This window comes from Heliangelus exortis, chromosome 21, assembly GCF_036169615.1.
Source record: "Heliangelus exortis chromosome 21, bHelExo1.hap1, whole genome shotgun sequence".
NCBI classification, from domain to species: domain Eukaryota; kingdom Metazoa; phylum Chordata; class Aves; order Apodiformes; family Trochilidae; genus Heliangelus; species Heliangelus exortis.
Genome location: NC_092442.1, coordinates 3,709,981 through 3,736,785, shown reverse-complemented (window position 1 = coordinate 3,736,785; position 26,805 = coordinate 3,709,981). Strand labels below are relative to the sequence as shown.

At 50.1% G+C, this 26,805-nt stretch overlaps 1 protein-coding gene across 1 annotated transcript in view; it reads right to left on the bottom strand.

Moving 5' to 3' along the window:
- Positions 1–25,392, bottom strand: part of ATP2A3 (ATPase sarcoplasmic/endoplasmic reticulum Ca2+ transporting 3) — a 51,566-nt gene extending 26,174 nt beyond the window's left edge. The window contains exons 1-5 of the mRNA XM_071764847.1: positions 25,149–25,392; positions 6,081–6,098; positions 5,595–5,677; positions 1,839–1,943; positions 989–1,127 (exon numbers count right to left, since the gene is read on the bottom strand). Of these exons, the coding sequence (XP_071620948.1) occupies positions 989–1,127; positions 1,839–1,943; positions 5,595–5,677; positions 6,081–6,098; positions 25,149–25,266 (463 nt within the window). The 5' untranslated portion in view covers positions 25,267–25,392. The remainder of the gene's footprint in view (positions 1–988; positions 1,128–1,838; positions 1,944–5,594; positions 5,678–6,080; positions 6,099–25,148) is intronic.
- Positions 25,393–26,805: the final 1,413 nt, after the last annotated feature.

Here is a 26,805-nt window from a genome sequence, read left to right as displayed (position 1 = left end):
CAGCATCTTTCCACTAGCAGGGCCACGAGGAGGGAAGGAGGGGATTGGTTTTGTGGCTGCTGGGGTTTTACGGCAGCATTCAAGGAGCAAAAAAAAACGGGATCCTCAAAACGCGGCCTCTGGCTCTGGTGGGAGCCCCCTGGGCAGCTTCCCCTGCAAGCAAAACCCTGATGAAAGGGCTGAGGGGGACACAACCTGATGGGAGAGACAAAAGCACCCTGCAGCTGATCCTCCCTGCCCCTCACCTTCCCCAAATCCCTAACTCCAGGTCCCAGGGGAGTCTGTCCATGCAGGCAGCACTCACAGCAACAGCTCAAGATTTACCAGCTGGATGACCATGGCAATCTCTGGTTTGAAACCACAGCAAGAGCAGAGGGTGTCCACAGCTGGGTGCCCCTGTTTGGTGCTTAGCTGTTGTCTAAAGTAGGAGCTGTAACCAGATGCAAGAATATTGGACACCCAGCAATTCTGGGGACAACACCTGCACCCCTGGGACCCCCTGGCAGTGCTCACCTGGCAGCACTAGTGTGATGCCCAGCACCAGCCCTTCACCTGCACCTTGTCCAGGGGGATGCATGTGGGAGAGCTGCTTCCAGGGAGGGAGAATCTTGTGGAACATTAAAACTTCTTGCAGTTCTTCTGGAAAATGATGAAACCTTCCCAAGATACCAAAACCTTAGCCAGAAATACTTTTTTTTTTTTTTTTTTTCCCCTCTTTTCTGCTGTTCTCTACCACCCTATGCTCCAGGCAAAGAATCAGGCTGGTGATCTCCAATTTTGGCCCAAGATCATTTCACCTCTCTGGATTTGAAAAGAGAAACTAAGATCTCAAGTCTACACCAACGAGGTGACTCTGTGGCCATGCCTTCAGAGGATCTCCTCCAGCCACCTCCACACCATGGCAGAGCCTTCTCACCAGCACTGAATTCCACCCAGCCAGCACCCCCATCCCACCCCACCCCACACCCTGGGGTGACTGCACCCTTACCTGCCACCTCCACGATGTCCCCAGGGACAATATCCCGGGCACGGATCCTCTGCACCCCGCTCCGGTCGGCACGGATCACCTTCCCCATCTCGGGCTCATACTCCTTCAGGGCTTCAATGGCACTCTCAGCATTTCTCTCCTACAAGCAGAGGAGGAGCAGAGCTGCTGCTGGGGGGGTTGTTCATGCTCCTTCCCCACTCACTGGGAAGACAGGAGCACCCCAAACCCCCGGTCCTGGCTTTGGCATCCATGGGCCAAGTGCCACATCTTCTCCAGTTGCTCTGAAACAGTCACTGCTGTTTTAAATCACCAGGTCCCGGCCACTTTGTGGACTTTTGGGGTTGATTTTTCTCATTCTCAGTTTGGGAATGTTACATACACCACCCAGATGTATTTTCCCAGAAATCCAGAAATCCCACCTCAGATCACACTGCAGGCAAATTAATTAATGGACTTAAATATGTAAAGAGGAAGAACATCACTGGCTGAGGCATTTGCTCATTCCCCAGGAGAGATGCAGTGAGGGGAGGGTCAGCAGCCACCACAGCTTTCCAGTGGACAGGGCAAAAAGCTTCCCTTGGAAAACACATTTATCCACAGCCAGGAGACAAGCAACATTTGCCTGGATGCTAAGTAAGTGGAAGATCCTAACTTCCAGTCTGCAAAAGTTGCCAAAAATTGAAGGAACAAGCCAAGAGGCAGCCAACAACACAGCATCTGCACTGAGGCACATGGACACATGAAAACTGAACCTTTGAGAAATGAGTTTCTAACAGCAAGAAGCAACCAGACCTTCAAATGAAACATCTCAGCCATGGGGAGCAGAGAGGGCTTGGGGACTGTGACTTACCTGCCACACACCCACCACAGCATTGGCAATCAGGATCATGATAATGACAATGGGCTCCACAAATGCTGTCGTGGTCTCCTCTCCCTCTTCAAACCAGGCCAGGATCTGGTAGGGAAGAGAAGGGGGAAGAGAAGGGGGAAGAGAAGGGGGAAGAGAAGGGGGAAGAGAAGGGGGAAGAGAAGGGGGAAGAGAAGGGGGAAGAGAAGGGGGAAGAGAAGGGGGAAGAGAAGGGGGAAGAGAAGGGGGAAGAGAAGGGGGAAGAGAAGGGGGAAGAGAAGGGGGAAGAGAAGGGGGAAGAGAAGGGGGAAGAGAAGGGGGAAGAGAAGGGGGAAGAGAAGGGGGAAGAGAAGGGGGAAGAGAAGGGGGAAGAGAAGGGGGAAGAGAAGGGGGAAGAGAAGGGGGAAGAGAAGGGGGAAGAGAAGGGGGAAGAGAAGGGGGAAGAGAAGGGGGAAGAGAAGGGGGAAGAGAAGGGGGAAGAGAAGGGGGAAGAGAAGGGGGAAGAGAAGGGGGAAGAGAAGGGGGAAGAGAAGGGGGAAGAGAAGGGGGAAGAGAAGGGGGAAGAGAAGGGGGAAGAGAAGGGGGAAGAGAAGGGGGAAGAGAAGGGGGAAGAGAAGGGGGAAGAGAAGGGGGAAGAGAAGGGGGAAGAGAAGGGGGAAGAGAAGGGGGAAGAGAAGGGGGAAGAGAAGGGGGAAGAGAAGGGGGAAGAGAAGGGGGAAGAGAAGGGGGAAGAGAAGGAGCTGGTTGAGTGGGGTTTGGAGCAACCTGGTCTCATGGGAGGTGTCCTTGCCCACGCAGGGGGGTTGGGACTGGGATGATCTTTACAGTCCTTTCCAACCCAAACCATTCCATGTTTCAGTGACCACAATGTGGTTGAAACAACAAGTTCCAACATTTTAAGAAGAAGGATGGAAAAAAGAGCCAACCAACATGTGGTGGTTGCTGGAGATAAGAAAACCCAGAGGAGTGGCCAGCCCCACAGAGCTTGGTTAAAGCATGGACTGGCCATATCCCACTACTGGTGCCTGACTCAGGTGCCTCCACTCTTCTGCTGGGAAAATCCTAATGCATCCACAAACAGCCCTGCAAAGCCTGGATGAGTATTTGCACCAGGAAAACATCTATTTTACTTTTGTGCACCTGTGAGGAGACAAACCACGCCCATGAGCAGATGAGTGGGGAGACCAGGTACCATCACCTGCTTCTCAGACATGGCCACCAAGAGCCACTGCAGTCACCATCTGTGGCCTGCCCAGCCTCCAAGAAGCCCCTTTTGGGCAGAAATTAAGTAATTCAATACAAATAAGTAAGGCAGTAAGAGCAGCTTTGACTGGGACTGACCTCATAGCCTCTGACCCCCCTGAAACCCCCTTCTCCATCCCACACAGACCTCATCCCACCACCCAAATGAAGCACACACACACCCCCCCTATGTTTTTGCTCCATTTAACTGCTTGTCCACCTGTGCTGTGTCAACACACCACCATTTAGCACAGCCATGGGGCTTCACCCATCAGCAGAGCCCTGGCAACAGAGACTGGGCTGCTCAGCACATTGCAACAGCTCAGCAAATTCACCAGCAACCTCACAAGGGACCAGCTCCCTCCTTCCCTGCCCTGGAGTTGTATCCAAAAGAAGGGGATAGCAGGCTCAGCTTGGCCATCCCAATGCCAAACACTCTGAGTCAAAAAAAATAAAAATAAAAAAAATCAAACCCAGGCATCTCTAGCAGCTCACTGGGAAATGTCTTCTCCTGCAGAGCTGAGCTAAGGCACCAGAAAGGAGGCTCAGAGCAGCACCCAGGGAATGAGGTGCTGCTGGGGATGGGCACCTTGGAAGCCCAAGGCACCAGGGAGCACAAATAAAGGGTCCAGGATGCAGTTTCTTGGTGCCACCCCCAGAGGCAGCTTTGCTAACCAGGGGGGCACAGAGTGCAGCTGATCCAACATCACCTCTTGACACTACAGAGCATGGAGGGGGTCAGCAGCACTGGTGGGCACTGGTGGCATTCTCCTGCTGCCTTTGCCTATGAGCCCCATGGAGGAGAAGCTGCTCTGTGCTGGCAGGAGGTGCTGGGGGTGAAGCAGAGCTCCTCCTGGGAAAGGCACATAAGGATGGAGGCTCTTCCCAAAGAAGGCAGGAGGAGAGGTACCCACTGGAGGTAGGAGGAGATTTTTGAAGGATGAACAGTCTCCACCTGGGGAAACTGAACAGTACCAGCCTGAAGGCACCATACCTGCCCTGAGCATCACCTGCCTGGGATCTCAGAGTGCTCCCAGGGATGTGGGCAGGAAGGGAAGGCAGGGAACAGCAGGCAGGAGGCATCTCCCACACAGGCAGCCACCACGCTGCCAGTCTGGCTCAGCCAGAGGGAGGTGGGGGGATGAAAATTAAAAAAAAAAGAAATTAAACAGATTGGATTCTCATTTTTAATTGAAAAATGAGCAGAAGGCCTCGAGGAGGGACACTGCACTTTGAGGACAGCAGCTGCATGGGGTTTGGAAATGCTCCCAGCCCCATCTCTGCTTCCCCGTGCAGATCTCATGCTATAGGGAGGTGCCCCTTGCTGCCTGCACCCCCAGCAGAGCTGAAAAAGGTTTGGGGAGCTTCTGAGCCTGATTCAGGTGCCCAAAACACTGCCCTCACCTCTCACCCCCCATCACCAGGTGCTCTGCACAGGAAAAAAGCAAATTGTGTGATGTCTGGGTAGCCTCTCTGGGCACACAGGGGGGTGCAGGGACTTCCCCCCACATCACACACTGGAGGACACAGGGTTTGGCTGCTACATCAGGAACCCTGAACACAGAGATCTCCATGTGCCAAAGACATGGTTCTCCATTCTGGCAGATCCTGGTCAAGGATCTGGCTAAGCTGACACAATACTTTCAAAAATACCCAAGGAAAAACTAAAAAATGGGGTAATTTACCCTTTCTGGTTTGTCACCTACACAAGTTGAGGCATGGGATGTGTTTTGCTGGATGGAAGACTGGAGTGGAAAGCAACCAGTAAAAAAAAAAAAAAAAAAAAACAGAGAAGGGACTTGCAGGTAGGCAGTTTGGGTCCTAACTCAGTGCAGAGCCAGAGTCAAAATCAAAAATGAAGAAGGGAAATGAAATAAGCATCAAAAATAAAGTAGGGAAAACATAGAATGGATTTAAGAGGGAAGCTAAAAAACGTAGTAACAAAGGTACCTCCTAACCCCAAAACAAAGGAACCTTTCTTAATAAAAAGCTTGCTGTGAGATAGAGCTGTGTCCCAAGCACCTCTGCTATGTCAGGTAGGGTTTGCAAACAACAAGAAAAAACTGGATCACAGGAAAAAAACATCCCAGGAGTGAAAGTTCTGGGCAGCCCTCCCCCTGCTTTGTAGCCCCACAGTCACTGGTTCACTCTGCACTTGCTGTCTCCAAACCCTAATCCTACAAACTGCCCATGCCACCAAAACCTGCCCAGGACCAGACATCCCCAGGGCCCTTTTCTGGCTTAGTCTGGTGCAGACTAAAAAAGAAAAAAAGAAAAGAAGAGAAAGAGAAAGCAGCCCAGGTAAATTTTCAATGTCACTTTTGGATGCATCAGAATTACTTTTAAAAAATCCTGTGGTCTCATCTTTCAGGTGATATTGTCACCATGCCCTAGAAAAACCACTGTCCTGATGCTCTGTCCCCAGCACACACCATCCCCCAGCTCCTTTGCTCTCTGGCTGCCAGATGGGTCTCTCCATGCCCTGGATGGTGCCACCCCCCAGCCTGGGGTACTCACAAATGACAGAAAAGCTGCCATCAACAGGATGCGGACCAGGAGATCTTCAAACTGCTCCAGCACCAACTCCCAGAGGGATTTTCCTGGTGAGAGAACACGAGGGCAAGCACAGTCAGTGCTCACTGCTCCACAGGACAGGGAATTTTGGCCACTGAGGCCAACAGGACCCCAACCCCACCCCACCACAGGGATGCTCCAGGGCCCATCAGCCATGGGCACCAGGAAGGGCACCCAGGGGTTTCTCTCTCCAACATTCAACACCATTTCTGGCATTAGTCTGGTTTGACTGTGTCTGGTTTTAACTACAGAAACCAAATCCTCTGTGTTTCTATTCCCAGCTGGTGGCCTTGCTGCCAGAGGAAAGCTCAGCTGCCAGCCCAGCTTTCCCTAGGATTAAAACCAAGATTAAAAGAACCTAAAGACTCCCTGCTCATGCCCCTATAACCCAAGGCATGTGTCCACCCTCACCTCCAGCCCACAACTTACCTTCTTCTGCAGGCAGCTCTGTGGGTTTTCATCACCAGCCCAGCAAGTTAGAAAAATTAGAAAAATAAAAAGATGAATTAGTGACTGATAATCCTTTGCCTTCGACCCCAATAAGCCATTCAGTATCCCAAAATGCAGCTCATTCTGCACAGAATCCCACATCAAGTCAGCTTGTCCTCCAGCTTCACAGTCTGACACCCAGTAAGTGGTTCCCAAACCAGGGAATCATCATTTCCCTGCAAGCAGCTCCAGCACCATTTATTCCTGCACTCAGCCTACATAAAATTCTCTGAGATTCCCACATGGGAAGCATGGAATCATATCATAGAATGGCTTAGGAACCTTAGATATCATCTACTCCAACCTCCCCACCACAGGCAGGGACACTTCTCATCCAGCCCAGGCTGCTCCAGGCTCCATCCAACCTGGCCTGGAACACTTCCAGGGAGGAGGCATCCACAACCTCTCTGGGCATTCTGTTCTGGAGTCTCACCACCCTCACCCCCCTGTGACTGCTCCCACAGCTGCTGGGCAAGGCACAAACCCCAAACTTCACCAAGAGCATCCTTCCTGCTTCCTCATGGGCAGTAATGGAGGTGCTGGCCCTGCTACTGGCCAGGTTTGTTTGAGGATCACAAAGTTCTGCACCCCAAGTCACTCAGGGACCCCCAAGGGGTTTTGGGGGTCTTCATTTGCACCCAATGTTCCCACATTCTGGGTGAATCCTTTAGTTGCCTGCAGAGCAGCTCCCAGTTGGAACAAAACCTTCCCCAACTGCCCCAAGGTGGGGAAATAAGAACATGGAATGGTCTAATGGAAAAGGAAATCCAGGGAAATAAGAACATTGCTGTGGTCTGAGGGAAAAGGAAATCCAGGGAAATAAGAACATTGCTGTGGCCTGAGGGAAAAGGAAATCCAGGGAAATAAGAACATTGCTGTGGCCTGAGGGAAAAGGAAATCCAGGGAAATAAGAACATTGCTGTGGTCTGATGGAAAAGGAAATCCAGGGAAATAAGAACATTGCTGTGGCCTGAGGGAAAAGGAAATCCAGGGAAATAAGAACATTGCTGTGGTCTGATGGAAAAGGAAATCCAAGGAAATAAGAACATTGCTGTGGCCTGAGAGAAAAGGAAATCCAGGGAAAGAAGAACATTGCTGTGGTCTGAGGGAAAAGGAAATCCAGGGAAATAAGAACATTGCTGTGGTCTGAGGGAAAAGGAAATCCAAGGAAATAAGAACATTGCTGTAGTCTGAGAGAAAAGGAAATCCAGGGAAAGAAGAACATTGCTGTGGCCTGAGGGAAAAGGAAATCCAGGGAAATAAGAACATTGCTGTGGCCTGAGGGAAAAGGAAATCCAAGGAAATAAGAACATTGCTGTGGTCTGATGGAAAAGGAAATCCAGGACTCACTAAGACAGAGAAACCAAAGCTGGAGGGATGGCCCAGGAAGCCCTCAGGAGAGCCCAGCACTGCAAGGGACAGTTGGTACCAGCACTGAGGTGACAAGGCACAAGGGCCAGGTGCCCACTGCCTCCCCATCCTTTGGTAGCCCAGGGTAGAAGGGGACAGGACAGAACCCCCCAACCCCACACCTCTTAAAGGGAAAAAACCTGAGGAGAAAACTCCCAAAGAGCTGTCCCAAATCTTCCACTGCCTGCCACCACCTTCTGCACAGCCAGGGTGATAACCAAACATGATGTTCTTCCACCTCCCTGTGTTTCTGGGAGGGAATTAGGGGCTGGCTGGAGTTCAAGAGGAACTGATCCAAGGCAGACATGCTCCATGTCCCATGTCTGGACCAAGCAGGGGGTGTCCTCTGAGCAACCCAGCAGGAAGAGAAACCAGCTCGGCTGTTTTCCAGCCTCTATTTTCATTCAGAAAAATGAAAAAAAAAAACAAAAACCCAAGCCCAACAAAACCTCAAAAAAAAGACCAAAAAAAAAGCCAAAAACAAACCAAACCCATCCTCACTGAACAAACCAGTGGAAACGAGAAGCCTGAACGTGTTTGCACTTCAGACTTCATCAGCTCCTGCTTGCTACGAGTTGTTTTAAACCCACATCTCCTAGATAAAGCTACCCCCATCCCCTGCCATCACAGGGAGCAGGCAGACCAGGACCTAACACTTATAATTATTCTTACAGCAACAACAACAAAAAAAAAATTATGATCTTGGAGTGGCTTCGATGCTTCAGCTCACTCTGTGGAACATCTCAGAAGGAAAGTGGCTCCTCTACCTTTGCAGCTGGCTCCTCTCCACCCCCAGCTTCCTCTCCCCAGCCACCAAAATTAAAAGCAGAAGAGATCTGTGGCTTCTCTTTCCACCCAGGCTCCATTTTAAGGGTGCAAACGTGCAAGGTGAGAGGGTTGGGGCAAGCAGGGTGCCCCAAGGGAGGCTCTGTTGGGGTGCCCTGGGGGGAAAATTCTCAGCCCCAAAAGCCATGGGCCTCTTAGGGCTTCTCCCCTGAGGCATTTGCATGAGGCAGTGGTGTTTGCAGAGCAGGGATTTTGCATGAGCTCTTGATAAAGTGTGAAAATGGGTCTCTGTGAACTCAGGAGGAAACACGTGCACTGGGGCAGGCAGCTGAAATGCCACCAGTGCCAGTGACACTAAAACATCACTGTCCCCAAGCCTCAAACATCAGCCATGCAGCTGCAGGCACGTCCAAAAAAAAAACAAACAAACAAAAAAAAAACCAAAAATTCCAGTTTTGAGTACGTCAAGAACCAGGCACCTGCCCTGCCATCAGTGGTTCCTTTATGTGGCCCCAAAGACCCAGAGAAAAAGGTCAGAAAATCACAGTAAACTCACATTTTGGGGCTTGGATCAATCAAATGCCCCTAGAAAACAGGTATGCTGTGGGCTGAAGCCCTCTTCATCTGCCTTCCAAAGTCTCACCAGAAATAAGAGGGTTTCCTATTGGCCAAATCCAAGTGTTACGTGACCAAGGGCAGCAGAACCAGTGCCAAGCTACAGTGATGCTACATCCCACCCAGCCAGGAAACCTGACACAGGCAGGGAACCAGCAAAAAAAATCCCAAATCTGCAATTCCTTTGGAGAACACCACGAGAGCAGAGGGGCTGAAATGGAAACTCCCCAAAACACCTGAATGGAGCTCTGCCCAAGCTCCCAACCCTGCCCCCTAACCCCAAAAGTAATAACACTTCCTCAAAGCATCCCAAAAAAACTGGGACCATCCACTCACACCACAAATCTGCAGCTTCCCAAGCCCAGCAGTCCCAGCACAATTTTTCTGTTCCTGCTCATCTGCATCCCAGCTTTGGAGGGCAAAGAAAACAGAGAACACACCAGGGCAGTGGGTGCCTGGTGGTCCCCAGACCATTCCCAGCAGCAGGCAAGCAGCCTTTCCAGGAGGTTATCCAGCAAAAAGCTTCAGATCCACCCATCCAGAGAGCTTTGCATCCCAGGGTACAACCCACAGCCCAGCTCCAGGGACTCCTGAGGATTTGCAACTTGCTCTGAGCTTCTCCCATCACGATCCTTTCCTCCCTGGGCCATCAGGTCACACACTGAAAGTGGCCCAAATTGGGCTGCAAAATACCCACAGGAGATGCTTGAAGGGCACACAAGAAGCCCAGACACCCCAGGCAGCCCTGGTTGGGATATTTTAGCTAGAGGTCAATCTCCAGCTCCTGCCAACTCAAACAGGGCAGGCAGCAACATGGCAAGGCAGAGTCAGAGGGGATGAAAAGGGAAATAAACACGGGTGCCACCCACGAGAGAGGCAGCAGGAGTGACCCAGGGGACTCTGCCACAGCCCCCGTGTCCCCAGGAAGCCCCGACCCCTTTTCCCAGTCCAAAGCAAACCAATAAATGTGCCAGGGTGGCATCAGGGTCACTTCAAGGCAATGTTAAGAGAGTTTCTCCTGTTGTCACAGGATGAAAAATCCCTGGAGAAGCACAGCTCTACAGCCCTTTCTCCCTTGTGAGTTGAGGTATCCCATCTCCCTCTGCTTGCAGGGAAACTGAGGCACGAGGTGACACCTTCTCCCAGCCAGCAAACCCTGGTGCACCCTCAGACCTGGCGTGCAGCCCCAGATCTTGGAAGGTGAACACTGAAATACCCTTTTCCCCAGCGTTTTAGGAGCTTCCCTAAAATAAAATGAGATTTTTCCCTAAGGCAAACCCAGCAATGTGGGAAGGGAGAAGGAATGGTGCCCAACGTGGGGGATGATGATGGGCATCACCCGTGGGCCCACCTCTCTGTTCCACCTAACTCCTTCTAGCCTCATCTCTTATGTTGTAAATTCATTTTAATTCCTACTCCCACCCTTTAATTTATTTTTCTGTATGCAGGGAAAACGGATGGAGAAACCAAGGGACACATCTGATTCCCAGCAGGCAGGGAAAAGGGCTCAAGGAAGCAGTGAAAAAAGGAAAAAATCCCTAAAATATCCCCAGCTGGGAGAACAGCCCCCATCCCCTGACATGAAGCAGGAAGCCAGGCAGGGCTGCTCTGGGATCCTTCCCCTGTCCCACAAGACATGGGGCAGAATAAATTGTTATTTTAACTGGCTGCCTTCCCCAGGGCTGCCTGCACAGGATGGATGCTGTCCTGCAGGGGTTCTGCTCTGCCTCATCCCCACTGACAGCTCCGGAAAACTGCTGGATCACAGAGCTGGGAAAGGCTTGGCTGGGGTGGTTTTAAACATCAGCTCAGCCCCTTGCCTGCTTGGTGTGAATCACAGAATGGTTTGGGGTTGGAAAAGACCTTTAAGCTCATCCAGTTCCAACCCCCCTGCCATGGGCAGGACACCTCCCACAGATCAGGTTGCTCAGAGCCCTCTCCAGCCTGGCCTTAAAAACTTCCAGGGTTGGGGCTTCCACCACCTCTCTGGGAACCTGTGCCAGGGTCTCACCACCCTCGTGGGGAAGAACTTCTTCCTGACATCCAATCTAAATCTTGAATCCATTCCCCCATGTCCTAAAAACATCCTAAAGAGTCCCTCCCCAGCTTTCCTGTAGCCCCTTCAGACACTGGAAGGCCACACTAAGGTCTGCTCAGAGCCTTCTCCTCTCCAGACTGAACAACCCCAACTCTCTCAGTCTGTCTCCATAGCAGAGGTGCTCCAGCCCTCTGAGCATCCCCATGGCCCTTCCCTGGACACTTCCCAGCACATCCATGGCTTTCTTGTGACAGGGGCTGCAGAACTGGACACAGTGCCCCAGGTGGGGTCTCAACTCTCTGGGTCACACTGTCTGCTCACTCGTGACTATTTGGCAGAAGCTAAAAGGAAAAAGATCCAAACCCCAGTCCCCATAACTCCACACCACTCACCCCTGCCCAGTGCCTCTTCTGGCTGGGAATTCCTATCCCCCCAAATCAGCAAATCTGGGGGCAGAGGAAGCCCTGGGGACAGATGGTGGTGGCCAAGGGCAGGGGATGAGGGTGCTGGACAGGAGGATGTGCAGAGGTTTACAAGGCAAAAATGTCCTTGCTGGTTTCCAGGGTTAAATGATCCAACTGGTTTTCTGGCTGGCAATAAGATCAGCCCCAAAAATGTCTGATTCAGGTTGCAGGACTTCCCATGGCAGATGAACACAACCCAATGCCATCAGTCCCTCAGGGATGGGACACAACAGATGCATTTGGGCACCCACAGCTCCATTGAAGAGGGGAGAAGCTGAAAGGCTCCTTTTTTCCTGTTCTGGCCAACAAAGCTTATCTTGATGGCCCAGGGAATAAGAAACAGAGTTATCCTGGATGTGTTCCTCAACAGCAGTAAAACACCATGCAAATCCAGCTCTGGTATCACTTCTCCCCTGGAAAATCAGCACATACCATGCCAAAGGAAAAGCCACCACTGTGTCCCACTGTCTGGGCAAATGGGGATGGAGGAAAAAGCTCACCCCAAATCACCCCCCAAAATGTTGGGCAGCAGGAGCACCATGCTGCAGGGGATCCCAGCAATGGGACCACAAAGCCCAGCCAGCCCTGGGCATCCTCTACCCATGTCAGAGAAAAAACAAATTGTTTTCCCAACAACCCACTTCTTATTCTTCATGCTAAAGTGAAAAGATTTCACCTTTTTTGCCCCCCCAAAAATGAGCTGCTAGCCAGGTTTGCAGCCCTGGTACACATGTGGCATTTGCAAGAATAAAGTCTTGGTGGAATTTAGGGGAAATTTCCTCTGGGGAAGTGGGGCTGGAAGCAATGGACTTGTCCCTGCTCCTGTCATCACCCACAGCAAATCCCTGGGATCATGTCGGGAGTGGGAGGGAGCAGAGGAAACCCACGGCTCCAGCCTGGGATGGATTATTTGAGCAAACTAAAAGCAGTGGTTTGTTCCCTCCTGCACCAACGCAGTGGAAAGAATTTCCAGCTCCACTGGAAAAGCTAAAAATCCGTGTTTAAATAGTAACGGGTTTTGGAAAAAAGGGAGAGAAAAAAAAGCCCTCACTACTATAGGAGTTTGAATAAAATAAAGCTTGGGGTTTTTTTAGGTTTGGGGTTGTGTTGGGGTTTTTTTAGCTTCTCCATATCTGTGCTTTGAGCAGACCCTTTCCATAACCACAGGGAAAAGCAAGGGAGGGAATCTGCCACATTCGGGACCCTTCTGTCTGAACTGCCACGACCCCAGCCAAGGGGCACCCTGCAACTTCAGTACATCCCCTTCTTCCACCCTACAGATTTAATTTGATTCCCTCCTTTACTGCCCTAAAACTGTTTTTTCCAGCTCCTTTCTCACTGATATCCCAATAATAGAGTAAAATAAATTGGGATTTTTTAGCACAAAAATGTTTTCCCACCCTTTTGGGCTTTGCTGCATCCTCAGCCAGGCAGCTCATGCTCCCTGCACCACAAGTGAGATGCCCTGATGTCACCTTGAGCCCAAACCCAGCACTGGGACAGAAAATCACCAGCTAGACCAGGGAAAAATGCTATGATGGATCCACAACCCCTCCAGGCACACCAGAACACCACACCCCCCCCCCCCCCAAAACCAGCCACTGGCAGCGAGTCCAACACCCGGCGACGGAAAATTTAATCACATTTTCCTGGCAGTGCTGAGGAATGGTTTAGGAAACCAAACCCGTGCTGGTGGCAGAGCCAGGAGTCCCAGGATTGCCCCACCAGTGCTGGGTCAGCCTGGCTGCAAACGTGCCTGGCCCCAGGAGGCATCAAATGCAAAAAAAAAAAATGCAGCAAAACCCAGGCTGTGCCTTCCAGCTGAACCCTGCAAGAGGTGGAGAAGGGTCAGGTAGGGCTGTGATTTTTATTTTTTTTTTTTTCCCCTTAAAAAAAGGGATCCTGGAGCTGAAAATGCAGGTAAGAAAATGAGATGAGGATGCATTTGCAAAGCAAGATGAATTTGCAAAGCATGGTGTTTTTTCAAAGCATGATGCATTTTCAAAGCAAGATGAATTTGCTCCCCAGAGGCAGAAGCTGCTCAGCACCCAGCACAGCAAAAGGCTGCTGTGGCTTAGGGCAGGGACAAACAGCCACCCTCCTTCACCCCAAGGTGAAATGTCACCCCAAGGTGAAATGTCACCCCAAGGACCTCATTTTTCCATTTGAGCTGAGCACCTTCAATGAGGATCTAAGCAGTGGCTGAGGATATGGCTCTTGTCTGGCATGCAAAACAAAACAATAAATTTTTTTTTAAAAATCAATGAAATTTATGTAAAAATAAAGAATAAATTTAAAATAAGCATAACTCAAGTATTACACTCACCAGCTGCTGAGGAAACTGGGGGTGGCTCCTGGTTGCTGCATCCAGCAGCAGCCGAGCAGCCCAGATGCATCCTGCTGGCAGCATCCCTGCTCAGGGGACATCTCTGCCACCACCCCCCAGGGCTCAGGATCAGCCAGGCCAGGGGCTCTCAGCATTAAAACACCCAATACCCACATTCCCAGTAAAAGGCAGGCAGGGAAGGGGCTCCCTTCCCCTTTTCTTAGGGTGCAGCACCAAACCCCTATAGGATGGGAAGCCCTTTGACAACCCAGCCCAGCTCCCACATTGAGCTGCTGGCACAAACCAACACAAAACTTCCTCCTTTTTCCCCAAACCAGAGCTCACTCTGCAGCTCTCACAGCACAGCCCAGCATATAATCTGCTTTTTCACTCTTTTTTTTTTTTTTTTTTCCTCTATTTATTGCACATGGAAGGTTTCAGATTGAATTGCAACTGGTGTGGACTCATCCCAGGTCCGCCACCAACTCCCAGGACACCTTGAAGAGCCAACCCAGAGAGCTGTGCCAGACAAAATGCCCCAGAAGCAAAGCCCCAAACCAGCAGTAACCTCAAGTAAAGAAAAAAAAAAAAAGAGGAAAAAAAAAAAAAAAAAAAAAAAAAAAAAGAGCAGCAAGATTTCTAAGCAGCATTTTCTCCCCTTTGAAAGCACAGAGGTCTGGAAGGGGGTGGGCTTGAGGCTTGGTTGGTTTTTTCCATTTGTTTGGTTTCTGGAGGAAATGTCCCTGCCATGGCAAACCTTTGTAGAAGTTGAAAGTCTGAATATCACAGCTCAGCCCATCTCTCCCATCTGCTGGTAAATAAAATCAGGCTGATAAAATGCAGCACAGGGCAGTGCATCCTCCACCCCCATCACCCATGGGTGCTAATAAGCTGCTTTTCAACTCAATTAACTCCAATTAAGATTATTATTATTAGGGTTTTTTTGCAGGCCTCTTTTTACCCAGGCTGACCCCCCCTGCCCCCACTCACATTTGCTTTTTCTGGTACCTATTCTCAGACCACAGTCTATTTTCATCAGTCCTCTTGGATGGGTTTTCATGGAAAATGAAGTCTACACTGCCCTTACTTTAGATGAGATCAGAAGAGAAAAATTTCTGTAGGATAGAAAAGATCTGTTCATCTGGATGGGGAAAAAAAAAAAAGGGACAAGTTGGACAATTAATACTTTTCAGGGATGAACACTCTCTGGGGATCACACAGCTCTAAGTATCACACTCCAGGAAAGGAACTGCTTCAGCCATACAGAGATCCCTGGAAACATGAATCCTATCCCAGCTTTTTCCCTGATCTCCTTCCAGTTATGTGTAATATGTCAGGATAAAGTATTTTATAAATACTGGTATATAGATAAAGATACCCATATACATCTGTGCATAAGGATGAAATATTATATATGGATGTATACAGAGATGATACCTATATATATTTATATGGATAAAATCGTTTATATATGCATATATATATGGATACTTATATACATTAATGGCAAAAAGAAGTGGGAAAAAAGGAAGAATAACTTGAATTAGGCTTTTATAGATAAAAGCTCCTGTCTCCTGCTGGATCACCCCAAGACTCCTCAGATTTTGAGCAGATCAAAATATTCCTGCTCCTCCAATGGGCTTTCCACGTACCCACCACCAACAGAAGGTCCCTGACCTCCAAAGTGTGCAAAATCCCAGAAAACCTGGAAAAACCCAATGGCTGCCATGCTCCAAAGGGAACCTCTGGAGCAGGGACACAGCTCCATTGCCTCTCCCACCTCACCCTGCTTAGCCAGCCTTTGTTATTTTGGATTTTTCCACTAACTTCCCACCTTTGCCTTATTTTAGGCTTCGTGTTGACTTGGAGGTGTAAGAATGGAAAAAGAAAAGTGCAAACAAGCAGGTAAAGGGAGGGTTCTCCCGACCCTGGCTGCCCGGCTCCTGGGGATGGATGCTGCCTGCTGGGCAAAAATCCAGCTGAGCAGAGGTTTTCCAGGGCAAATCCCTGTGGATTCGGCCATCGGCAGCAGGGCTGGAGTCCCTGCTCCAGTCTCTTGAGCTTTCACTGCTGGCAGTGAAGGAAAAAGGGAGAATCTCCTCCGCCTCCGCCCAGACATCCCTCCCATTAAAAAAAAAAAAAAACAAAACCACAAAGAAAAAACAAACCTGATTCTTATCAGCAACGAATGCAAGAAAACAAACAAACAAACAAAAAGCCAAAACAAAACAAATTAAAAAAAAATCAAAACAAAAAACAAATAAATAATTAAAAAACCCAAACAGAAAACCAAACCGAAACAAAAACAAAACAAAAAAAAAAAACCAAAACAAAGAAATAAAAAAAAAACCCAACAAAACCCCCAAAACCAGCCCCCAAACCATATAATAAAGGCAAATCCATGACATACAAAGCACAGCCCCTTCCTTTGCTGCAGGGAGCCTCTACGAGGACTCCTCCAGGGATTTCCTTCCATAAATTGCAAAAACCCAAACCAAACCAAAGCAAACTTTTTGGCCATCCATCCCCCCAGGACCCGGGCTGCCCGTGGGGATTGGTCCCACCCAAAGGGGCAGCTTGGGTGGCAGCTCAGCCCCAACCCGTGGCTTTGGGGACCACAGGGATGCCCTTGGGGTGGCTCCACCAGCCGGGGCTGTCCCCGTGTCCCCACACGGCTCCTGGACAAAGCCACCCGCCCTAACCCTGCCCTTCGGGTCTGAATTCCCTTCCCCGTCTCTCCCTGCCTCTGCTTTAAAATCCACGGAGTGGTTTAAATAGCAGGAAACACCCAGAGCAAAAAATACCGCGGCCAGGAACCCAGGGGACACGCAAGAGCAAGGAGCGGATTTCCTCCCCAAAACATCGCACCTCTGACGGGGACAGTGACCCTGCTGGGCTGTCACTCCTCCTCCCCGAGTGCCTTGACCCTTCAAGAGCCCAAGATGGGCTCAGATTTGTTTGGTTTTGCTAGAGAAAAAACCCCAAACAAACAGATTTTTACTGTCTGCATTTTGTTTCCCCTTCACCAAGGGATCTTTTAGCCCAAGCTGTGCAAAGGGGACTCCCAAGTGTTAGTGTGAGGGGGGAAAAAATGACATAGAAAGTGTTTAATATAGATTATAATTACAGATTGATATAACATAGGTTGGTTTGAGTTGGAAGGGACCTTAAAGATCACCTAAATTCCAATCCCCCTGACAAGGGCTGGGACACTTCCCACTAGATCGAGTTGCTCAAAGCCCCATCCAACCTGACCTTAATATAGTCAGTATATTGTAAATTATAATATTCCATATTATACTATAGAGCATAGCAAATATTTTACTTTTCTTGTGTTTTTATATAGGTGTACACATACACATCTTAAATGAGCTGATGTGGGAGCACAGGTGACAAAGCCAGGCCCTGTGTCAGCACATTCCAGCAGGTTGCTGACTGTGAAAATTTCAGGTGGATTTTGATGATCAGAGCAGAGACACCTCCATTTAGGACTATTATAGGGCTGGACTTCAAAAAGGGGATCAAAATTTCACCTTGCAGCCACCACAGGCACAAAGAGGTGTCAAGGAACACACTGGACCATGGGCAGGGACCCCATCCCAGGAGGGACATGGGGCTGCCCCCAAACCACAGCTTTACCTTGGACAGGTGAGAAAAAGGTTTTTATGGAGTGATAACATAAAGCCAAACCTCAAAAACTGGGTGACTCCCACAAAAAAAAAAAAAAAACAAAAAAAACAAAAAAAAAAACCCTCAAATACTAATTATAGCCATGAGGTTAATTGCTAACAAGGATTAATGCAGCTTCTCTCCAAAAGACCAAACCTTTGGACCCAAATCCCACCCTCCTTGCAGGAGACACCAGCCTCAACTCCGGCAAGTTGGAGAAGAGCATTAATTGCATTAATTACATTAATCCCAGCGGGAATAATGAGTCTCCTGTCCCTCACCATCTGCCTGGTCAATGCTGGGGGTGGTGGAGGAGCAGGCAGCAGCCTGGGAGGGGTTAAACCACCCCCGGAGGAGCCTCTGGCACACACTCACGTCATGGAAATACTCAAGTAACCACAATTTTCTCTCTTGCTTTTTGGCTCTGGTTCTTCAACATTTCTACACTACCAGCCCAGATCTCTGCTACCTGTTTCTTCCAGTCATTGGTAGAGAAAGCAGCTCCACTGAGCAGCCTGGATAATTTTGGTTTGGTTTAATCTAGGTTACTGTTATACTTTCTCCCTTCAATAGTGGCAGCACCGAGAGATCAAAAAAAAAAAAAAAAAAAAAAATCATGAGTCACAATACTGGGGGGAAAAAAATAATAAATCAGATGCACAATAATAAATGGGGGTGGAATGGGGGGTTGGTGCTTTCTGGGTTTTGATGGTTATAATAAGGGACTGAACCACAGACAGCACCAGTGGCCAGAGACCCCTCTCCTCCATCCCTCCTACCTTCCCCAGTGCTCCCAGTCTCCCCAGCACCAGCTCTTCCTCCTGCATGAGGTGTCCCCACTGCCCTAACCCCACCTGAGATGCAAGGAATCCATAAATGTTATGTGAGGAGCAGGGCAAGGGAAGGGGGGGAAAAAAAAATAAATTATAAAAAGCAAGAATAAAGCCCCATCCCTCTCCTGATAATCACAACCTGCACATTATCCTTCAGGATAATTTCCATCCTGAAACTGAGACCACCTGGCTACCAAGAGAGATTTGCTGCTCTGCTTTTACTGCCTGAATCATGGAGTAAAGCTTAGGTGTTGGTCCTAAATGCACAGTCCCCAAAACCTCCATGGGGACAGGAAATCCCCTGACCCACCAGGCCAGCTCAATGTGCAAAATGAGAAGGATTTTGTGGCTGGTCCAGCACCATGATGCAAGCTCCAGCCCCAGGAGTGGGGCTGGAAGCACAGGGTGCAAACACTCAGAGTCTGGCTCATGGCTTACAAAGAATAACCATTAAAAAAAAAATAAATAAAAAACAAACCAACAAAAAAAACACATTTTGGAGGGACATCAGCATCCCACCCAACACTGCAAATGCTACGCGTAGGAGAAAAAGCAAAGCTGGTTCCTCCAGAGGTTTGAGAATAAGGAAAAAATGTCAAATAACCTCATTTTTCAGGACCAGGAGAAAGAAATCTCAGGGCTGTGTGTGGCCCTGCCAGCCCCAGGAGGTTTCTGACACCTTTCAATACCCAACCTGATCCCCACTGCTGATCACAACAATTTCAGGGCAGCTTTTGGGCACCCTCCTCTCCAGAGCTGCACAGGGGCAGCAAAGCTTGTGATGAAGGCAAGCTGTTGCCTTTTTTTTTTTTTTTTTTTTTTTTAATCACCACCAAAAAACAACCACCACCACCTTTAAGTCCCCCATGGTTGGGCAAGCTCAGCCCTGCCTCATGCCAGCTCCTGGAATTTTGAGCACCCAGCAGGGAGATCTCATGGGACCCCATGCTACACCCAACCTGTGGGACTGGGATGCTTTGGGAGGTGCCAGAAACCTCCTGATTTCACACCAGCCCTTCTGCAGGAAGGGATTAAATGCTGAGTGGAAAGGAAGTGGTTTGGATGCTTCTCAAAAATTAAAATTCTCCTTGGGAGGGAGAAAGCAAAAGCAACACCAAGCACCAGGTGATGCTTTGCATTCCAGAGAAATAAGTTTGAAAGGAAGCTTTAAAAAGAAGGGGGGGAAAAAAAAAACCAAACCCAAACCAAAAAAACCCCCAAACAAACAGAAAAAACAACAAAAGACCCCCAAGCAAACTCACAACATAAATATTAATAGGATTTTTCAGAGAGAGATGACCACAGAAATACAGCTCAACAAAGTTGCTAAAAAGGCAAAGGGTGAGGAGCTCTGCAGCTGCACAGGGAGGGCAAGGACCACATCAGCTGGGTCCAAAACACTCAGTCCCTGGGGAATGGACAAAAAAAGCACCTGGAATCCTGGGGAGGGGGATTAGCCTGGGAGAAGGGGGGGGATTTTCCTGCTACTGAGGGTTTTGGAGGATCTGTTCCAGCCACACTCTGGAAATACCACATCTGAAGCCAGAATTCACAATGCATCCAGCTCCTCTGAAATCAGGGGTTTGTAGCACCAGCTCCACCACCCCCAGCTTTAAAACCAGCAATGAAATGAAAATATTAATGAAATAACCTTCATGCCAGCCCCAGGAGCTGCACACAAAATCCCTTCCTCACCAGCTCAGCCCCTGCCTCTCCTCACCCCCAAGATTTTCCCTCCCTGCCTCCTGCAGCATTTTAAGAGCAGATATCAGTACTCTGGAATATTGCTCTTTATTCCCAGTTTTTTCTTTTTAAAACACAGGTAGGGAAGCAGGTACCCTCAGGGATGAAAATCCTGAGTGTTCCCTGGTCCCATTGGGAATATTCAGTGGAGTCTCTCCCTTAATTTGAAGGAGCTCACACGGTTTTAATGCCTCAGCATTTCTCCTAAGGGAAAGGATTTGGAGGAGAGGGGGAAAAAAACCAAAAAAAACCCCACCAAAACCCGTAGCATGTTTATGAATCAGACTGTCAAGCGTGTGTTTCGGGGGTGGAAAAGGTGGGCGATGTGCAGAGGAACAGAGAGCAGAGTGAGATGAGTCAGAAAATTCTGCTTTTCCCCTCCTTACCAGCATCTCAAACATTTCAGCATGAAATAGAAATTTTCTTTTTCTTGGGTGTTTTTGGTGTTTTTTTTTTCATTGTCAAGAGCATAACCTTGGCTGATTAACAGCTGCCAGCAGCTAAGCAGACATTAGCTAACACGTCACTCAGAGTACCTGGGTGTGCTGAGGGACAGACAGACACACAGCCAGGGGACAGGCTGGGAACTGGGTGGAAATAAAGAATATTCCAGTGGGTTTTGCTGCCCCTTCTAGCAAAGCAGAGGCTGGGGTGTGCTCAGGATGAAGCTCTTTGTGAATGAGCCTTGGTGGGCTGTGGGAGAGCAGCTGGATTTGGGCTCCAGGATGTTTCCTCCTCGAGCAGAAATACACACAAGGGTTCTGAGATCACAGAATCCCAGACTGGTTTGGGTTGGAAGGGACCTTAAAGGGACCCATGGTCAGGGACACCTCCCACCAGCCCAGGTTGCTCCAAGCCCCATCCAACCTTCAAGACTGCCAAGGATGGAGCAGCCACAGCTCCCCTGGGCAACCTGGGCCAGGGGCTCACCATCCTCACTGCAAAGAATTTCTTCCTAATATCTCTAATATTTCTTCCTAATATCTCTAATATTTCTTCCTAATATCTCTAATATTTCTTCCTAATATCTCATCTAAATCACCCCTCTTGCAGCTTGAAACCATCCCCCCATTACCTATCATTCCATGCCCATGTAAAAAGCCCCTCTCCTGACACATGGAGTCCCTCTCTGCTCATGGAGATGCAGAGAGGTGCTTTATAAAAGAACAGCCAATTTACTCATGCCTCCCAGTTTGCCCAGTTTGCCAGTTACTACCTGGATTAATAACCCTGAGAGCCACCACCACACCAGCTCTGGCACCCTGGCACCTTGCAGCCAGGCCTGGGAGGTTTCAAGGAGCTGCACTGGGGGATGATCAGCCCCAGGAGCACTCAGGGGACAGAAGGGGACAGGGACAAGCCCCTGGGGAGGGGCAGGGCTTCTGCTACAGAGGGAGAAGTGAGGAAATGCAAGAAGAGATAAATGCCCCTATGCTGGCAGCAGCCAAGCACTTGACTCTGCTGACATTCACAGTCCATTTAGGTCAGCGTTGAAGCAAACAAAATTATGCATATGCATTAAAGCTGGCAATATCCTGCCTGAAATGTATCCTCATTTACACATGGAAATGCATTTAGAAGAGAGAAATCACAGCTATATTTAAAACAGAAAAAAAAAAAAAAAAAAAAAAAGAAATAATAAATCACTTGACTGTCCACAGGGCAACTCCCAATCACATCTGTCATCCCTTGGCAAAACAAATCAGTTCAAGGGTAAATTGTGCCCCTGCTTTTACAGTTAAAGAGAAAAATGTTTGCACCCCTGTATCCTCCTGCTCAGCCTAGGATACAGTAGGAGATGCACATTTTGTTGCTTTTGTATTTTGATTTTTTTTTTTTTTTTGTGGTCTAAAAGCCACCTGTGGAGCTCGCTGCTGGTGGATGGGGAGCACCCACAGAGCATCCCAAATGTTCATGAATTTTAAACTGACTTTGGAGGTTCAGGAACCTTTTGAGAATTGCCATGGTGAGACCTAAACGTTCTGTGGCTTCTCCAGTTTCCTTGGCAAAGGAAACAGCCACGCTGACAGAGCTGATGACAGATCTGCAACCAGAACAAGAGCTCTTCCTAAAAGGAGAAATTACTTCTTCCAGTCCAGTAATCTGTATCTCACTGCCAAGCCACGAACTGGAGATATTAAATAATCAGTATTGCTCTCTGTTTCCTCCTGCAAATGTAACTGTGAGCACTGGAACTGCAAAAGCAATTTTAGGCTCCAAAGGAATACCCCCTCCAAAAAAAAAAAAAAAAATTTTTTTTAATACAAAACATGCCAATGGCCACTGCTCCTCACTTAATGTTGGAGTGCATTGCAGCTCCTGGTTTTAAAATGCTTCAGCACAATTAAAAAAAAAAAAAAAAAAAAAAAAAGCAGAGTTTTTAATTCAAATTGTGCTTCAGGAGCACACTGGCAGCTTGATTTCAGGTTTAGAAGGAAATGAATGAATGCAAGACAGGAGGCTGCAAAATTCAAACTCTCAGAAGCTGAAGGGCTCTGAGCTTCAAGCCACCCATGATTTGAATTTTCTTCCCCCTTCTGCACAAGCTCAAGCAAGTCACCAAACTGCCCCATGCTTCTGCTGCCAGAGCTTAATTTAAGCCTAAATTAACACTCAGTTTATTACAGATGTTTATAAACATCTTCAAGACCTGCACCCTGGTGCAAGCCCATCCCATGCTGCTCCCCTCTGGGGCACCCACAGGTACCCAGCATGGTCAGGGAGGGTGCTCCTGCTTCTAAGATACAACCTGCAAGTTCTCACCACGTTGGAAGAAAGCTACTTGCTAAATATCAAGGCTTGAAACCAACCAACCAAAGCAAAAAAGAAACCACAGGGTCCCATGCTGCAGTGCTACCCTGCCTGCATCTCATCTGTGCCCTGAGAAAAATACCAATGCTCCACACAAGTCAAAAAAAAAAAAAAAATTAAAAATCAGACTTCTGAAAAACCTTTGACTGTATTCTCACTGCTGGTTGCACTGCTCAGATTACTGTGAGCTGTGCAGACCTGGAGATGCAGAGCTCTGCTGTGGAGGTGAATGCTGTGGGACATCCCCAGGTCAGAAAGAAGTTTTTTGTGAAAAAAAAAAAAAATAACAAGGAACACAGGGACTGGATAGGAAACAAAAGGGCAGAGCAAGGTGAGCGCAGAGCCACTGCTTGCAAGTGGGGAAGGAAGAAAAAGAAAAGACAAACTAATTGCCACTTCTAACCCTCTGCTTGGCACCCACGTCACACCTGGGAGGTACCAGTTCCAAGGGGAAGCCACTGGGCAAGGAGGCTGAGTCAGGGCTGGTGATTCACCTGGGCAAACAGGAGGACAAAGCCACCCTGAGCCTCTGGATGGCAATGCCTGCAGGTGACACGCAGGACACCCCCATGTCCCTGCAGGGCTGAGGGAGGGCAGAGAAAGTTTGGGAGCAAATTTAAATCAGAAGGATGCACTGCTTTGTAAGGATGAGGTCTGGCCCCCCAAAAGCAGAGGGACTGCTTCCCTACCAGCTAACCAGGCAGGTCCCCTCCTCCAAACTGGGGTCAGCTGAGGACAGGGGGGATGCTCCATGGCTTTCACTCCATGGTAGGAGCTCCCTGACCATGCTGACCCAGGGAAGGGAGCAGAAGCTGCCTGGCAGTGCTGATGGGAACAGGGATCAGGCAGGACTGGTGCTCACAGGGCTTGAGTGGAAGATGCAGAGCCCTCTGATCACACCTCACACAGCCCTCCAGGTGGATGCATTCAGCATTCCTGCCACCACCTGCTCCTTAACCCTCATCCCCCAGGACCATGCAAAAATCAGATACACAAGCACCAACCCAGGAGAGGGTTTCCACGCTGCTCAACTTTGAGAAAGGAATTACTACACCAAAGCACTGGTGCAAACTCCCCCCAAAACCCTCCTGTTTCTGTACACAGAGGTAACATCACAGCCTGAGCAATCAGAATCACTCTTATTTACCAGGGGAGGTTCAGGCACCCCAGTAGGTCCCTCCTGTGCACCTTGAGCACTTGGAAAACACAAGTTTAACAATCTTCCCTTATCAACCCCAGGGAGATCCCAGCTGCTCAGAGAGGGATGCCTGGGTTGGCAGGGGAACCAGGGAACATCCATCCCCTCACCCCATCTCCCCCTTCTCCTGCTGCAGAAGCAACCAGGGTCCCCCCCAACCATGACACCCTGATTTTGGGACTTCCTTCCCTCACACCACAGGGACACTTCTCCCTCTCTTTCATGGGATGTGATTCTCCTCTTCTATTCTGCTCCAACAAGGAAACCCCCCCCTGCAGTGGTGTGTCCAGTGCCAAGGTCCCCAACATAAGAAGGACACGGAGCTGTTGAGGGAGTCCAGAGGATGCCACAGAGATGATCAGAGGGAGGGCTGGAGCAGCTCTGCTCTGAAGCCAGGCTGAGAGGGAGAAGAAAAGGCTCTGGGGAGACCTTAAAGCACCTTCCATTACCTGAAAGGACTGCAGGAAAGCTGGGGAGGGACTTTTTACATGGGCACGGAGTCACAAGACAAAGGGCAACTGTTTTAAGCTGAAAGAGGGGAATTTAGATTAGATATTAGGCAGAAATTCTTCACTGTGAAGGTGAGCCCCTGGCCCAGGTTGCCCAGAGAAGCTGTGGCTGCCCCATCCCTGGCAGTGTTGAAGGTTGGATGGGGCTTGGAGCAACCTGGGCTGGTGGGAGGTTGGAACTGGGTGGTCTTTAAGGTCCATCCCAACTACTCCGTGTGCCTATGGCTCTCTGATCCTATGACATATCCCTCCCAGCTTGCAGCCCCGCCACTGGAGCACTCAACACCCCCACTCATTCCTCCCACTAATTAGCTTTTCAGCGAAACCACCAAACACTCCTTTAATCAACAAGTGTCCCACGGCAAATCCCCACGGCAAATCCCCACAGCTCCTCCGCGACCCCCGGGCTGGGTGGGGGATGCTCCGGGGCGAGGGATGAGGGCAGCACCCCAGGTCCCAGCGGGGAAGGTCCTGGTCGGGAAGGTCCCTCCGAAGGGTCCCATCCGATCCCGCCGGGATGCCGGTGACCCATCCGAACCCTCCGGGTTCTCCAACCCCTCTGGGTTCCCCCCGGCATCCCGCTCCGTCCCGTCCCGCCCCACTCACCATTGGGGCCGTACTTCTCCCGGCTCCGCCGGACCTGCTCGGGGCTGAGCCCGCAGCTCTCGCTGACACCGAACCGCCGGAGGACGTCGGCCACCGGGAGGCTGTGGGCCGCCTCCATGCCCCGCCGGTGGCCCGGTCCGGGAGCTGGGGAGAGTACAGACGGCACCGCTCTCCCCGAGCTCTCACCGCGCCGAACCTCTCGGCCCGCCGCCCGGCCCGCCCCGCCCCAACCGGGACCGCCCCTCTTCCACACCGGCACCGCCCCCCAACACCGGCACCGCCGCCCCACCCCCCGAACCGAGACCGCCCCCCCCACACCGGGACCGTCGGGCTCAGCGCCGCCCCCCGCGGGGCAGCCCCGGGAAGGTTCGGTTGAGGTCCGGCAGCCTGGACCTCCGAAATCGCTCCTTTGCAGCCCCCCACCCACCCAACCAGGGCCAGGGAATTGGTTCTCCCCCTCGGTTCCGCTCCGGCAAGACCCCCCTGTAGTGCTGGGTCCAGTTCTGGGGTCCCCAACACACGGACACGGAGCTGCTGGAGCGAGTTCAAAGGAAGCCATGGAATGGTCTGGAGGCTGGAGCAGCTCTGTGCTGGAATCAGATGGAGAGAGCCTGGAGAAGAAGGGAAGGGAGAGCTTGGAGCATCTTCCAGGGCCTGAAAGGGCTGCAGGAAAGCTGGGGAGGGACTTGGACAGGTGATAGCACAAGGGGTGATGGCATTAAACTGGCAGAGGGGAGATTTAGGTCAGATATTAGGAAAAACTTCTTCATTGTGAGGTTGCTGAGCCCCTGGCCCAGGTTGCCCTGAGAAGCTGTGGCTGCCCCATCCCTGAAAGTGTCCAAGGCCAGGCAGGATGGGGCTTGGAGCATCCTGATCAAGTGGGAGGTGTCCCTGCCCATGCAGGGGGTTTGGAACTGGAGGAGCTTTAAGGCCCAACCCAAACCATTCTATTGATTCAGATCCAAACTCCTCAGAAGTGATGATGGCAGCCAGGAAAATCTTCCCACCAAAGGGCAGATCTCCCCAGGCTGCTGGTTCAGGTTGAGGGATATGGGATATATGGGAATGGTTTGGTTCAGCTTGTGATCTGCAGGGAGAGGAGGTCCCCTACATCACCCCACTTCCAACCAAAGCCCAGCCCAGCACTGGGTATATCCCAACCCTGGATCAGATGGGGTACATGTGGGGATCTGGGGCAGTGTCTGAAGCAGGAATTGCTGCCTGGTGCTTGGTTAGAACCAGCACTGGTCCCACTGATCCACAGGACCTGCAGAGAGCCACCCGTGCTGCCTTTTGAAACATGACACAGAAAATGTCACCAGACACAGGAAGGAACCCAGGCAGCTCACACGTGGCAGAACCTGAGCTGTTTGTGCCCTGGCCATCCCAGCCATCCCCCTGCTCAGCACTCTGCTCCCACAGGAGGAGGCATTGGCCCTGCTCAAGCCATCGGGCTCCTTTCCAGGGCTGGGACCACCATCCACAACCTGGATGTCCTCAGCCCCTCTTGCTGCCCTTCTGTCCCCTTCCTGCTGGGCTCAGGAGGAGCAGCCCTGGTTACACAACACAAGGGCTTTACATCACTCTTTGGCAACTCTTACTCACAACAGGCTACTTAAATGAGTGATCTAGCAGCAAAATGACTCTTCCCAGCAGA